Source organism: Prionailurus viverrinus, chromosome B1 (genome assembly GCF_022837055.1).
Source record: "Prionailurus viverrinus isolate Anna chromosome B1, UM_Priviv_1.0, whole genome shotgun sequence".
Taxonomy (NCBI): domain Eukaryota; kingdom Metazoa; phylum Chordata; class Mammalia; order Carnivora; family Felidae; genus Prionailurus; species Prionailurus viverrinus.
The window spans coordinates 69,076,395-69,092,384 of record NC_062564.1 but is presented as its reverse complement, the minus strand read 5'-3'; the positions used below and the strand labels follow the sequence as shown (position 1 = coordinate 69,092,384).

Below are 15,990 nucleotides of genomic sequence, written 5' to 3'. Positions count from 1 at the left end.
CGTATCGTGTTTAAAAGAAGAGTCAAAGAATGTCTTGGCCAAAAGAGAAGTCTTCCCTAATATTGGCATGTACCAGGAAAGAGACCCACAGCTAACTTTGTGCTGACATAGTCACATAAACTGCAGGTGCTCAAATCAGGCAAATCAGGCACACAGGTGCTCCTGGGAGATCTCTTGTAGTGTATTGGGAGAAAACCAGTCGTTTGGGGACCTAGTACCCATGCTGCTGCTACTATTCATTCTGGAAATTCTGCAGTGCTTTTGTGTTCACAAGTTTTCATAGTTCCTGATGGAAGTTGTGTTAGATTGCAGATGACTTATCTTAAAAAAAAAAATGTTTGTTTGTTTGTTTGTTTGTTTGTTTTGATCACCATAAAAATAAATGGGGAGGAGGGAGAATGCTTCAGGTGATTTTGCACAGATCTACTTGGTTATTCAGATTGTAACACTGTAGCCAACCTGGGGTGGAGGGCATTGAGAGGCTCCTGGAGCATTACTCTGTGGCCCCTGGTGGGCCAGGGTAAGGCACAGATTGATTTGGTTTTAAAATCTGTTAAACATCTGGGAGTTACAAATATTACAAACATACCACCATGAATATTGTCTTTGTATGTAATTAAATTGGATCTCTCTGGTTTGTTTGATTTTATTATACATTTTTTTTTTTTTTTTTAGATTTAGTCTTTTGAGTGCTATGGGTAGGTGTACACCTATTAATATTTGGAAGCAATAACTGACACTTAAAAGAATGGAATAACACACAAATTAGTAGCTTGCAACTATCCCTTGCTTTTTGAAATGGACTTAAACCTAGCAATAGATTTAATATTTGTGTGAGTACGTTCTAGTTTTTCATTTATTTGGTAAAGGAGTTACTGTCAGACCAAGGTTTGGCACATCTGATAAGCAGCTCCCATTCCGCCCTGAGGAACACTAGAGGCCATCAGGAGGCTGTAAGCTCTGTTCCGCTGCCCATGCTGTCAGCTTTGGGACCGCACTGATCATCCAGAGCTGGGACTCACTGGCCCAGGTGGACACTAATTTACCTTCGAGGCTTGGGCTATTTATAGTAAAGTAACAAAAGCTTATTTTAGTTCTCTAAGTTCAAAATTCTGTATATAAAGTTAGGTCAACATATTTGTAACCTAAAGTCTTTTCTTCTTCTTTTTTTTTAATGTGTATTTATTTTTTGAGAGATGGAGCACGAGTCGGGGAGGGGCAGAGAGAGAGGGAGACACAGAATCCAAAGCAGTTTCCGGGCTTCCAAGGTGTCCGCACAGATCCTGACGCAGGGCTCCAACTCACGAACAGTGAGATCATGACCTGAGCTGAAGTCGGATGCTTAACCGACTGAGCCACCCAGGTGCTTCTAAAATCTTTCTTTCCTAGAGACTTGAAGGGCCATATAAAGATTCTTTGACTAATGCTATTCCTTTTAGGGAGACGGGAGAAATGGGAAAGTGCATTTACTTTTATAAATCCTGTTTGGAGCCATTGTCCTATTAATCTATAATCTAGCAAGGAAAGTATTACTACATTTCACAAAGGTAGAAACTCAGGCTCAGAGAGGTTAAATTCTTTCTTCAGGGTCACAAAGCTCATGCATATCGGAAGAGGCTTTCAAATTCAGGGCTGTCTGCTATTAGATTCCAAGGTTTTCCCACTATAGTACTTACTTTTTGTATTCCACTGTGCCTTTATAAAGCTGCATTTATTGACTTCACTGAAAATACAGGTTATGTTTTTTTTTTTTTTTTTCCTGCAGCAATGTGATAAAGTTCTGTAAATTCAATCGCTTCTATGCTATTTCTTCTGTGTTAATAGACCTGTCTATGAGGCACCTGACCAGGTTGGGGTGGAGTACTGTGGGTTTATGTTGGTCTTTAACTTGATTTAATTACCTCTGGATTGTTACAGACAGCTATGATGCCACAGGCTCATTCCTTGTAGGTGAGATAAGCAGAAGGTGGAACCGAACTCTGTTTTAAATGTCTTACCAGCACTTATCACTGGTCACATTTATGTTATATGATAAGTAAAATGTTAGTGTAAGAAAAACACTATAGATGGCCAGGACCGGTTGTGATTTGCCTCTCAGGGCTTGGATGGTTCTATTTTCTTCTGCGCTGTATCTCACGTATTATTTTTACCTGGTCCTCGTATCACAGCCCATCCAATATTCAGTTTCTCTTTTTGCTATTAACTTGTGCTTTCTTCCATTAGGTCTCTAACTCGATACATTTTGCCATTTTATATTTAAGGTTTCCTCTTTCAACTCCCATGGAGGCAATGTGCTTTTTCCTTTGACTTCCCGCCTTTAAATTTTTGTGTTGCAACATAATGGACCTTCTGATAGTTAAAACTAAAATAACAACATAACAAAATAGCCTCGTTTTCTAAACAGGCCCTGAGTGTGTGTTTCCCACGCCCTTGTTTGCCCTTCATTTCCTTTGCCTAATTGAGATTTGTAGGCTCAACGCATAGGCACTCTGTCTTTGTTTATGTACACATGGTGCCTAACACTAGTCTTGGATTTAATAAATATTAAATAATAATGACTTCAGAATAATTATGAGTATTGGCATTTACAAAAATCACAGCTGATCAAGGATCCTGCTTTTTTTTTTTTTTCTCAAATGACCTTGTTTGATTTTGACACTCTTGTAGTAGACATCGTATTATAGCACAGTTGCATTTGCCCTTGAATACTGCTTAGAGACCAGAGCTGGCAATAAATGTAGCTGCTCTCCTTCTGTGGAACACATTTACTAATTCAGCCCTGCATACCAGTTTGCTTGTGGATGCAATTTCAGTTGTGTGTAATCATCTTACCATAACTAGGGAAACCCAGATACAATTTTATATAATGCTGCCTTATGCCATTATGACAGAATTATCTCACTGGGTTAACTTTGCCTGTTGGAAATGGAAAGTCTTTTTCTCTTTGAATTATTAACTTGAGAATTTCTGATATCCAGTAGGGGCTTTTAAAATCTATGCATCAAGTACTCCTTAATTGTGTAGTGGCATTTACATTGTCAGATTTTAAAGTGGAGTCTTTAATTTTACCTATTTTCAATCTTAAAAAAAAAAAATCTGTGTATCTTACCCAAGCGCCTTTAAATTGGCAGGCTGATTGTGGACTACAGTACCACAGGGCAATTCATAAAAATAAATGCCAAACACCAGGCAACAATAGAAGGAATTGAAGGTGGATCAAAAGTTTAACAATGCATTTCCTTTTAGAAACGTCAGCATCAGCTTTCTCACAATAAGGAAATAAAGAGGGTTGTTTTCTCCCACTAGCACAATATTTTAAATGCAAACAAATCAATGGAAGAAAGTAGTTATGTCAGTATGGAGGATATAATAGTGTAACCGGATAGAACAGTTTTGTCAGCCTGAATATGTTTTGATTTGTATATTTATTTAATTGTATGTGCAAGGCAGAACCAAGGTGATAATATTGTTAAATTAGGAAAAAATGAGTTTCTTTTCTTAGAATCAGCTCCAAAATATCTAAACATCTGTGTGACATTTACATTAGTGTCATCCCTATTCACATGGCAGCGTCCTCAAATCTGAATTTTTTACGATTCCTGTAAAATCAAACCTAAGAGTCTGATTCTAATTGTGCTTTAATATGCCTCGTCTAACATGTTTCATGAGCTCTATCCTATGAACACACCTCATCTTTCCCTGGATGTCTGTCATTGTGCTCACCACCAGAGATTCTCTGGAATGCTATTTGCAGATGTATACAGTATTAGTGGAGTATGCTCACTGAGAATGATACGGTGTCTAAGCTACAGCCTTCCACTCTCCTAAGATTCTTACTGACCTGATGTCAGGGGTAGAAGTAACTGTAAAACAATATAAAAAAATGTTTTGAGGGGGAGGGGGAAGTATGTGTGGAATGTCATTAGTAAATTCAACTTCTCTCTGCTCTAAATCTTCCCTTCAAAGGGTTTTAACAACCAGAGAAAATGGTAACCGGAGGAAGCTCTTGTCTTAGCAGAGCAGGGAAACATCCTGGATCTTTTTGATCACCCTCCCCATTCTCCCGGGTAAGGTGAGTAAATTAACCAAGTGCCTGGTATATAGAACAAGCTTCCACAAGGCCAGGGAAGGGATCATGCTTGTCTTATTCACTATTGGTATTCCAAGCATGGAAATCAGCCCCTGGCACATAGCACCCAATAAATATGTACTGAATAATGACGCTCAACGTGTGTGTGTGTGTGTGTGTGTGTGTACATATGTGTGTGTTTTTTAACAAAATGACTTCTCTTTGTCTATCAATTGGTCAAGAGATAGAGTATATAGTTATACAAATCCCTAGTCTTGTGCCATAGCTGGATTCACAAGAATTTTAAAAAATTGTTTAACTCACTTTAGGGTGCCCAGGTGGCTCAGTCAGTTAAGCATCTGACTTAGGTTCAGGTCATGATCTAATCGCTTGTGAGTTGGAGCCTCGCGTTGGGCTCTGTGCTGACAGCTTGGAGCCTGGAGCCTCCTTCTGATTCTGTGCTTCCCTCTCTCTCTGCTTCTCCCCTGCTTGCTCTCTCTCTCTCTCTCAAAAACAAATAAACATTATAAAAAATTAAAAAAATATACTTAACTCATCTTAAAAAAATAACTCTTAAACACCTAATCCATATGACATACTGATATATTTAGGCATGTATTAGATTTTACCGTTGGAAAGATAAAAGATTTTTAGGTTACAAGTAGAATGGTATTAAAGCCAGAACTTGAAATGCATTTCTGACTTAAAACCTAGCGCTCTGTCTCTGTCTATACTCTAGTAACTTTCTAGATAATATGATGGTTGTGGAGATGGAACAAAGGAAGTCTCCTTTTTATACTTCCCTTTATGAGGCAGCATAATAGATGGCTTACTTTGATTATGGTTGGTTGACACAGTTTGGATTAGACTGTTTAGCAAACAGGCAGATTTGTGTGCAGTTCTGTCATCCATGTTATACCTAAACATGCTGTTGGTGCTCAAATGATACTAAGACAGCAATGCATGCCAAGTATCAGATGCCCTAGATGCTGAATGGTGATAAGCACTATTGACATACGTAGATAAGTAGATTATAAATAGTGGGAACATTAACTTTAATTGAGGTTAAATGATAGTGTAGAAGTTGATAGTGAGTTAGTCATTTTGGTGATGGAGAAGACATACTATTATGCCTTACCTGAGGTCATTGGTACACTTCAGTATCACAGTACAGCAGTCAGAAAAAAAAAAAGAGCTGGGTTTATATATGGAATTCACAACTTTATGGATGTGAAATCCAGGTGAGGGGTGTTCCTGCCTACTGCCCATACTTTGAAGGGCCCTGCTCTAGCTTCACACCTCTTTATGAGACTAGGATTTCCATACCCTCTGAGCACCCAGGACCCTGGAACTTACTGCCCTGCCTCTCCAGGCTGGATCCTCCAAGGCTGGCCCAGGGCTGGAGGAATCACTGAGGGGTGTCCTCTTGCGAGGTGTATGATGTAGTTTGGATGTGCAGGCTGGGGTGTCCTCATGTGTATGAGTCTTTTTATGGTATGAGATGGAGCTCAGATGGGAAGAAAATGGAGTGTGAGTTCCAGGCTGGGAGCCACTATTTCCTGAAGCACCATGTTCCAGTTAATTTATAGTTTTCAGTATTTTTATTTTTAAAATTTTTTTTTAATTAAAAAAAAAATTTTTATGTTTATTTCTGAGACAGAGAGAGGCAGAGCATGAGTGGGAGAGGGGCAGAGAGAGAGGGAGACACAGAATCAGACACAGGTTCCACGCTCTGAGCTGTCAGCACAGAGCCTGATGCGGGGCTCGAACTCACGAACCATGAGATCATGACCTGAGCCAAGGTTGGTTACTTAACCGACTGAGCCACCCAGGCACCCCAGTTTTCAGTATTTTTAAAAGGGTACTTGGATCTCTGTTTGTTAGCTTACCCCAGACCCTTCCAGAGTTAAAGGCAGGCCTGGAACTAGGGCAAGTAAGGTAGCCTATTTTAGTCTCAGTTTCCTCATCTGTAAACAGGATAATAATTGTTCCACTAACCTCAAAGGGTTGGGATGATGAGAATGATATTAAAAATAACGATAATTTGTTGAATGCATATTATGTTTCAAGGACTATACAAGGCACTTTACATGCATTATGTTGAATCCTTACAAATCTTCAGGGCATGCAAGTTTTATCCTCTTTTTATAGAATAGGAAAATAGGCTCAGAGAGGTTTTCTCTCCCCAACTTCCCTCCCCCCATCGGGGACACAACAGAGATAATGTATGTGACAATCTTATATGCATACAAGGTAACGCCATAGTTATTAATTCATTTACATCACTTTGGGGGATATAGCAGCAAACAAAAGGAACAAAACCCACTGACTTCTGAAGCTTACGTTACAGTGGAGGGAGACAATAAAATAAGTAAAATATGTGTTAGATGGTGGTAAAGAAAACAAGGAAGAGAACTAATGCATGTGAAGTTACAGGGAAAATGATGTTTGAATAAAGATATGAAGGGAGAGGGAACAACATTGTAGGTTTGTTTTGTTTTGTTTTGTTTTGTTGGGGAAGCAGGGAGATAATTCAGGTGGCAGAGGGAAGAGCAAATGAAAGGCCACAAGAATGGAGCTTGTTCACTATACAGCATCTTCATGTATTCAGAAACAGCACCTCCATTTCCAGTGTGGCTAGGAAAAAATGAGTTCGGGACAGACTGGTAGGAGATGATGTCAGAGAGATAAGGCGTGGAAGGAACAAGGTCCATGGGTCATCCAGGCCATTGCAAGGACTTTGATTTTTAACTTCACATGAGATGAGGAGCAAAGTTTTCTTTCTTTCTTCTTCCTTCCTTCCTTCCTTCCTTCCTTCCTTCCTTCCTTCCTCTCTTTTCTTTCTTTCTTTCTTTCTTTCTTTCTTTCTTTCTTTCTTTCTTTCTTTTCTTTCTCTTTCTTTCTTTCCCTTTCTTTCTTTCTTTCTTTTTCTTTCTCTTTCTCTCCATTCCCCTCCCCTCCCCTCCCCTCCCCTCTCCTCTCCTCTCCTTTCCTTTCCTCTCCTTTCCTTTCCTTTGCAGAGAAGTGACTTGAGCTAGAGTGAAAAGACTCACTCTGGCTGCTGTGTTCAAAGTAGACTTCTGGAGGCAAGGATAGAAAAAAGGGAGATGAGGTTGTTGGTAATCACAAAGTGCAGGCAAAAGGCGATGCTGGCTTGGACAAGGTAGAGGTGGTAGGTAGAGGTTAGATTCCAGATATGGTACTTTGAAGGTTGAGCCGACAAGTTACTGACACTTGTGGGGTGTAACAGAAAGGAAGGAGTCAAGAAAGACTCCAAAGGTTTTCACTTGAGCAATGGGAACGATGTACATGGCATTAACTGGAATGAGGAAAACTGTGGGTGGGGCACTACTGGGGCAGGATATCTAGACACTGGTTTGCACACATTAATTCTTAGATGTCTATTAGACACCAGATGGAGATGTCAGGTATATTTTTTCACCTCACTAGATTTTATTTTTTTCTTCTCTCTTTAAATTTTTTTTTAATGTTTATTTATTTTTGAGAGAGAGAAAGAGACAGAGTGTGAGCCAGGGAGGGCAGAGAGAGAGGGAGACACAGACTCTGAAGCAGGCTCCGGGCTCTGAGCTGTCAGCACAGAGCCTGACACAGGGCTCGAACTCACCAACTATGGATCATGACCTGAGCCAAAGTTGGACGCCTAACTGACTGAGCCACCCAGGGACCCCTCTTCTCTTTTTACAGAGCTGTAATAGCATTTATTCATGTTCCTTTGCTTTCAGTGTGGTGGTCTATGTCATTGAGAATTTGATGCTGGGGCTCCACAAAGGGGTGAAAAGATGTGGGGAAGCAGTTTCAGCAAAAGTAATATAAAAGGGTCTAGAGATACAATTTATAGCTCAGATCTGGTTTCACAAGGTTGGGTAGTCCCTTCTCTAGGAAGCCACACAATCTGTTTAATGACAAAAAGGTGACTTGGGGACCCCAAAATGTTTGCCCACAACCGACCCATTCTATGTGTTTAAAATAAACTAGATGTTAAAAAGTATGTTTGGACATTTGAAAAAAGTTCAATATAGTAGATCATAAAAGTAACAACCCTCCTCTAAGTGTAGCCTCCACACAGACATCAAAACATGAACTTATTGGGAAGGAGGGGGGAGGAGGGCGAGGACGCAGATAAAAATAAAACCGTAGGACCAGAACAGCAGACCTGTCCCTGGTGCTCGGCTGACCTTACCCACCTTGACCTGGCTCAGAAAGAGAGAGGGAGAAGTAAATGAAAAAGCAGGAGAGGTGACATCTTAAAAGGCTATGTTATGGTGTCCTCTGCACCACATGAGTCCTATTTGGAAATCTGGGGTCTGGAGAATGAGATTTGCTCTGCCTCGATGCAAAGCCAGATCTGCCAATGTTTCTGATTATGTCACAGACCTTGCCGTCCGGGTCTCTTGCTAATGACTGATCACCTTTAAATCTGGCATGTTTGTGCGTCTGGGGATGGTACTGGATCCAGTGTGAAACTGGCAGTTTTCCATGTCCTTAATCTCCTGGTCATTAAAGTCTCTGAAGGTGGCAGTAAGCACGGAAGGCAGGAGAGGAAAGCTTTCCCTGCAGCAAGCTACAAATAAGCAAAATAAAAACCTTAGAGGATTTATCGCCTCTGGAGCCAAACCCTGGGTTCAAAATGAATGCCCACTACAGCCCATGCCTGCGGGCCAGACTTCTGCTCCGGGTCAACTTTCAGCCCCCTCGGCCTCGGCGTGGCGCCATGAGTCTGAGAGGGGCGACTGGACTATGCAGTGTCTCCCAGGAACCGGGTGGGATGTGGGTACGCGGCACGGCGTGAGACAGGGAAGGGGTGGGGAGAGGAGAGCCCTACGCTTGCACCCGGGCACCGGGACTCGCGTCGCCCCCTCGGGGCCAGGTGGTGCGGGACTCCAGCCAGCTCAGCCGAGGGCGCTGCGACCCTCTGGCGGCCCGAGCGCCGGCCTCACCTGGCGGCGACCGAAGGTGCTGCTCCGGCGGGAGGGCGCGGCCGACGGGCGGGCGCAGGGAGCGCGAGGAGGAGGGACCGAGCGCGACGGGGACGCTCCGCCCCCCGATGATGCGGCGCCAGCCGACTCGCCTCCGCCTTGTCACTCACTCCTCACCATGGTTGCAGCACAAAGCAACAAGCCCCGGAGGCCGCTTCCTCCCTGAGGAGCGGCTCCGGCGGCCGGAGAAGGCGCAGGAGGAGGAAGAGGCGGAGGAAGCGGAGGGGGAGTCGCCGCTTCCCAAATACTCTCTCCGAGGGGGCTGTGCGCGGCTCTCGGCTCCTGGCCCTCCGCCCTCGGACGCCCGCCGCCGGGAGTCCGGACCTGGGCTGCCCGCGGCCCCCTCTTCCCCCTCCCCCGCCCCGCGCAGACCGGGAACAAAGTTGCCGAGAGCGACTGGGCCGGAGGTCTGCAGCCCCGGCCGGGTGCTCTGGCCGCGGCGGCGCCAGCGCCGGGGCAGCTCCGCTCCGGGCGCGCTGATGGGGGGAGGCGGTGGCGGCGGAGCCCACGGCGGCGGCCTGAGCAGCAGAGGCGGCGGCGGCGGCGGCGGCGGGGCGGCCCGAGGGGATGCAGCAGCAGTCGGGAGGGACGGCCGAGCCCAATAGACGGAGACTAGGAGCGGTGGCGGCGGCGATCGGGCTTCGCAGCGCCCGGACCTGAGCCAGTCGTCCCGACGGCGGCTGCGGCGCCCAAGTGCCGGAGGACTGGGGACGCGGGAGATCCGAGTGCTTCGCGGAGACTCCCGGGCGGCGGCGTGAGCCCCTGAGAGGAGGGGGCGACCCTCCGCGCCGGAGGGGAGAGGAGGCCCCGTCTGCCTGCAGCCTTCCCCTTCTTTACTGTCGCTTGTACCTCCCTAAAAATAACTCAGGCCCGCCGGGGCCAGGAGGAGACGCCACTGTCCCCGGAGTGGAGCCGGGGGAGGCGTGTCGAGCCAGGCCCGGAGGGAGCCGGGCGCGCCAGGAAGCCTTTCCCGGCTGAGCGGCGAGGAAGAAGAGGAGGAGGAAGGGGAGTTCCCGGTCGCGGAGCGCCCGCAGGGACCCTCCGGGCCGCGGGGCTCGGGAGCTGCGCGCTGCCCGCCCCCTTCGCGCGGCCTCGCTCTCCCGCCGGGTCTCCTGAGCGCCTGTCCCGCGCTCCGGGCCGCCGGGCCCAGCGGAGCCGCCCCCCCGTAGGCCCCGCCGCCGCCGCGGTTTGGCTTATTAGCCGCCGGCGGGCGGGCAGGCGGGCGGAGCGCGCAGGGCGGAGGCAGCGGCTGCTCTGGGCCGGGAGGAGGCCGACGAGGGTGCGGAGCGGCCCCGGCCGGGCCCACGGGGGGAGATGGCGTCCTACGTGGATAACAGCTTCCGCCAAGCGGTGATGAAGAACCCCGCCGAGAGGACCCCCCAGGTGAGACTCGCCGGGACTTGGCTGGATTTGTGCCTCTCAGGCTGCGCCCTTTCCCGTTCCAGTCTCCCCTTCCTGACACGGTTGGCCCCGCGCACCCCACTTCTCGCATGAGGACCCCTAACTTCCCATGGCATTTCATTTCTATCTTTTCCCCTGGTCGTCCTGGGTTTATTTTTCCCTCTCCTCGATATTCTCCTTTTCTCTGCCCTCCCCATTACTGACCTTCCCCCTACGTTTGCTAGGCGGAGGAGGGAATTCTCCAATTAGCTTCTCCTCTTCCCAGTGGTACACTAGGGCTTCTGAGTCTCGGGGGGAGGGGGGACTCACCTCCCCGTGGCCAGCTACTCCCGCCGCCGTGGCTGCAGGCCCCTTTCCTTCCCAGGCTTGTGGCCCCCTTTACCTTTAGAGTTCTGTGGTGTTTGGAAAGGTATAGGAAGGAAACTTGTATGGCTCTGCGAAAGACTAATCCGTGTTGACCTTCTAAAGTAAAACATTGGGATGTTTGTGTATTTAGTATTTTGCTTCTTTGAGAAAGGGATGCTGCTTTCCAGTGCAGGGGAAGAAAAGTTGATTAGCTAGCTTAGTGCCTTTGGTTTAAATTGCGGGCATAACTGCAGAGCAGGCATATTCAGATACACCCCTGGAAAGGGCACCCTGCGGATTCTTTTGGTGTTGCACAACCTTGTCAGAATTAGATAAGTTTGTTAACCTTTATACGATCGTTTACCATCGGGCTTATTTTTCCTTTTTCTTTAAGTGGAGTTGTTGCTGATGGTGTCGGATTTGGTCGCTTCAAGTTGGACTAGAGAGGGGGAAATTGTATAAAAATGTGGTGGTTAGATTTTTTTTTTTTTTTTTGCTTTTAGTTGCTGACTGGCTAATGACGCATATTCCTAAGCATTGGGATGGTAACTACAGGGGATCCTGCTGCCAACCCTCTTGTCAAATAAGCCCTTCTGATCCTTGGGACCATCAGACATTTAGGATCTGATGCCTGAAAGAGTTGCTTCGCTGGTTAGGTGTTGGACGCCATCTGTTCATACCCAAATGCTCTCCTTCTCTGATGTTGATTATTATTATTTAATGTGGGGAGAACAGAATAAAATAGAATCTTTCACTGGCTGCCATTGGACAAGGCCCAAGAATGGCACCTGGTACCGTTTCTGATTTTTCATTTTTCCTGATGGAGCCATCACATCTGGGGGATCATAGATCACACATATTTACTAAAAGAGTGGAAGATGTGTGATAATTTTACGAGAATATTCATTTCACTGTGTCTCCGGAAAGTTCCAATTCTAAAGGATTATTTTATCAAAACCAAGCAGTGTCCTGCTTTGATCTTGTCCCTCCCTGGGTGTTGCACTGCCTCCCATGTGCCTTCCTCCTCTACTGTTTGTTTTAAAATTGTCAATTGAACCAGTCTTCTGCATGTGAAAATGCATGTTGTGTGACGGAAAAGCAAATTTCAGTGAGATATGTCAATTCCTTTCAGTGTTTGAAGTGCCAAATGAAATCATACAAGTTGAGAATATTACAACCCAGCAAGGCAAGTTGAGAATATTAGAACCTAGAAAGGCAGGTCAGAAAATGATGTCATAGGCCTTTAGTGGAAATTAGAGGGTGGGGGGTGGGGAGAGTTGTGCCTTTAGTTGATTAATTAGAATAGCAATGACTTAAAACCTATCAGTTGGGGCGGGCGGGGGGCACCAAAGAAGACTGGAAGAGACAAAACCTCCACTGTGAAAGCATGTGGATTGTGCCAAATAAATGAACTGTTAAACTTTCCTCTTCTTGTGCCAGTTGTGTAGAATAGAGTAAAAACTGACCTAGCATAGAACTTGGCCTGATTCAGAAGTGGGCCAGTTACTACTAACACTGCAAGATGAAAGCTTCATTGATAATCTGAAAGCACGTTTCCCTCCACCAAACCTTCATAGGAAAAGTAAACACAGAGAAAGCTATCAAACATTTTGAACATTGTTAAGTATCAGCCGTATTAACTTTGATGTTCATTTGGTTATTACTAACACAAACGTCATGTTTGCTTATTATTGTGTTAAAGAGAAAGTAGCTTGAAATGTGAATGTTTTCCCATCCTTACCTGGCTTGTCAAAAATAATCTTGTAAAAGTTTGATATGTGCCCAAAAGTAAAAAACATGTTTTGGTAGAAGGTGCTTTTTATATTGAGTGCTTTGTTAAGGACCGGAAGTTATTTTGTACTATTTTCTCATTCATGCTTGAGAGTTAGACTTTTGTAATATGAAGAAAACAAATGTATTAAATAAACTTGGTATCATGAAAAGAAGGATGTGAATTAGGAAAGTTTTGCTGTCATGCTTCCTTCTGTTTTTCGGGATAGACTTGATAAAGGAGTTCATATGATTCTCGTTACAGGCAAAAGGAAGATGCTATGAAATAATAGAGGAAATACATAATTTTTTTGTTGTTAAATTCAGGTTTTGTTTTGTTTTAAACCCCACTATCCCAGTTTCTCTCTCAAACTCTTGAAGGCATAGCTTTGTATTTGGGTCAATCAGTTGCCTACAAGTTAATAGTGATGTTACTAATGTAACCTAAGATGTTAACTAGAAGAGAATTTGGGGGTGGGGAGAGTCCCAGTACAAACATAGAGACTGCAAATTAGGGAGCTTTTCATGCACACCTGAAAAATAGGAACCTATTTAGCCACATCATTAGAGAGGCAGAATGGTAAGGTGAAAAAAAAAAAAGCCACCTGAATTTTTAGCCAAATCATGCATAGATTTAAGAGTCTGTCACTCTTTCATCTGATATTCTGAGAGGATGAAAAAATCTTTGATCCAGTGTGTGTCCCACATTATGTGTCTGGAAACCTGGCTAAATTTTAGTCAATGGGGCACTGTATTCTAAATAACCCCTTGAAAATAATGTACACTAAATGTTCTATTGATATTTTTCAGGGCACCTCTGTTGAAAAACAGGACTCTTAAGTAATTGCTTTATTAAACTATTTGGGTTTATGCTTTAATCATTTAAATGAGAAGCTTGGTCACCAAAGCAATTTAGTAAAGTAAAAGATGTAAATAAATTGCAAGCAGCTTTATCCCCCAAGGCTTTAAACAATAAAATGCTTTTTCTAAACCATTTTATTAACTTGTTGAGTTCAGACCCTTTGTAGTTGCTTCTGTAGTGTTTATATGCATGTTTTTAGTTTTTCAGGTGAAACATCTATTGCCTTATTGTTTTCTTTCAAGATCTAATTTAGTGTGTTTTTAGGTAGTTATAAAAGTAATTTTTTAAAATGGTATATGTAAAACAGCCACATCTCATTTCTTCCTAGTTAATAATATTACTTTGTCCTCACTATTGAAATTTTTTGGGCTCTTGCACCTTTCGATTTAGATGTTAACTCATGAATTTTTCAGCTGAGAGTTCATAACAGTGTTAAGACTTAATTCTTTGCAAATCACTTAGTCATAATGAGAGGGCTGAAAAAATACCTTTTGCCCAGAGAACTTTAAATTATGAGAATCTGCACAAAAGAATATCTCTGGTAAATATTTAACTTTTAAATCTAGTGGGAAGAATTGTGTTTACTACAGTTACATTTTCCATTTGAGGTTCTTTTTATCATTGTTTATGAGCAGTTTCATATTTTCATTTGATAACTTACACTTTGATTATATTTTAGCTCATTTCGGGGCTCTAGTAATAAATATTTGGTTCTTATGTAGTTTTTGTTCAAAAAACACAACTAAATGATTTTTGTGCAATTAAAAAAAATTTTTTTTAACGTTTACTTATTTTTGAGAGATAGAGACAGCACGAGTGGGGAAGGGGCAGAGAGAGAGGGAGACACAGAATCTGAAGCAGGCTCCAGGTCTGAGCTGTCAGCACAGAGCCCCACGCAGGACTCCAACTCACAGAGATCATGACCTGAGCTGAAGTTAGATGCTTAACCGACCGAGCCACTCAGGTGCCCTGACTTTTGTGCAATTTTGAAAAGCATGTTTCACTAAGTAATGCGTGCTTGGCCGTAAGCATTTACCTTTTCTAACAATGATATTTGAATTTGTAGGTTAAAAAATATACACATTTTTAACTGAAATACTAATTTCGGACTGTATTAGCATGTGACTTTGAACGGGTGAGTACTTAAATTTCTGGTAAAAATTAACATTCTTTTGTAATATTAGTAGAAACTTAGTTGCCTTCATATAAGCTTTTAAACATTTAGTAATAGTTCCATAATTAGCTTTGCATATCTTGGCTGAGGTTCAAAATGAATGTCTCCAACTGCATTGCTGTACGTGGACTGGTTTAATGTAGTTCTTCTCAGACCCTGGGCTTTAACAGAACAGTTACAAAAAATAATAATAAAATAAAACTAAGAAAAGCAAGAGGACTACTCAGTTGCTAACTTGTTTCATTTTTTCCCTTCAAGAAAGGATGTAAAACAACAAAACAAGCCATAACCTTCTATTATCATTTTATTAAAGGTCTTGCCCTTTAATAAGAAAGGGAGGATGTACTATCATCCCAAAGCTTAGTTCTTGAAATCAAAAATTCTTTGATTCGTAAGAAAACCACCTATTTGTGGTTTTACGGTTTTTAATATTTCTGTGGGTGTGAAAACAACTTTAGGTGGATTTTGTGGGGACTTAAATGATAACATGAGGTCTACCTTTGGTGATATTTGAAATTCAAGTCACATACAGTAACAGTGGGATATAAGTTGACTATCTGAAGTAAGGATATAAAAACCTTTTAAAAACACAGACTGCTTCTTATTTGAAAACTTGTTTTTTAGTTACTTATTTTGTAAAATAAGTTTTATAGGTAAGGAAGAATTGTAATTACCTGAAGTAACTTTGATCTAGACTAGAAAGATAAGGAAATGTGGTGATAGTTCTTTGATATCTGAATTTTATGAGCCATTCCCTCTCCTCACCCTGTTTTTGGCACCAGACAATTCTCTCATCTGTAAATGAGGATAATAGCTTCTTGAGGTTGTTTTGTGGATTAAGTGAAAGAAAATACACTTACTGTTTAGTGCAATATCTAATAGTAGTTATCATTATAGCACATTAAAAAAAATTTTTTTTTAATGTTTATTTTTGAGAGAGGTAGAGACAGAGCATGAGTGGGGAGGGACAGAGAGGGAGGGAGACACAGAGTCCAAAGCAGGCTCCAGGCTCTGAGCTGTCAGCACAGAGCCTGGGAGGCTCCAACTGTGAGATCATGACCTGAGCTGAAGTCGGAAGCTTAACCAACTGAGCCACTCAGGCGCCCCTCATCGTAGAACATTTTAATGAGATACTTTTTACCAGACCTTGGGAATTCAAAGATGAAATGAGACATCTGGCCCTCAGGTAACTCACCAGTGTATTGTATCTTTTAAGTAGGATGTGATTCATTAGTGCCATAGCAGATGTCCTATGCCAAAACTGAAGAGGCTGTGGGCTCTCTGGGTGAGATGTCCTGTGCTAACACTGAAGAGGCTGTGAACTTTTTAGACAACCATGTAGTGAGTCTTAGGGTAGTAGGAATTTACCAGT

General features: G+C 43.3%; 1 protein-coding gene across 7 annotated transcripts in view; it reads left to right on the top strand.

Annotated features, from left to right (window-relative positions):
• The first annotated feature begins 9,266 nt into the window (after positions 1–9,266).
• RAPGEF2 (Rap guanine nucleotide exchange factor 2) overlaps positions 9,267–15,990 on the top strand; it is a 249,602-nt gene continuing 242,878 nt past the window's right edge. For 3 of the 7 annotated variants that reach the window (XM_047855793.1, XM_047855794.1, XM_047855795.1), the window contains exon 1: positions 9,619–10,449. In XM_047855793.1, coding sequence (XP_047711749.1) covers positions 10,381–10,449 — 69 coding nt within the window. In that variant the 5' untranslated portion in view covers positions 9,619–10,380. Of the gene's footprint in view, positions 10,450–15,990 lie in introns of all 7 variants that reach the window. The other 4 variants (XM_047855797.1, XM_047855796.1, XM_047855800.1 and 1 more) reach the window with 3 other exon arrangements.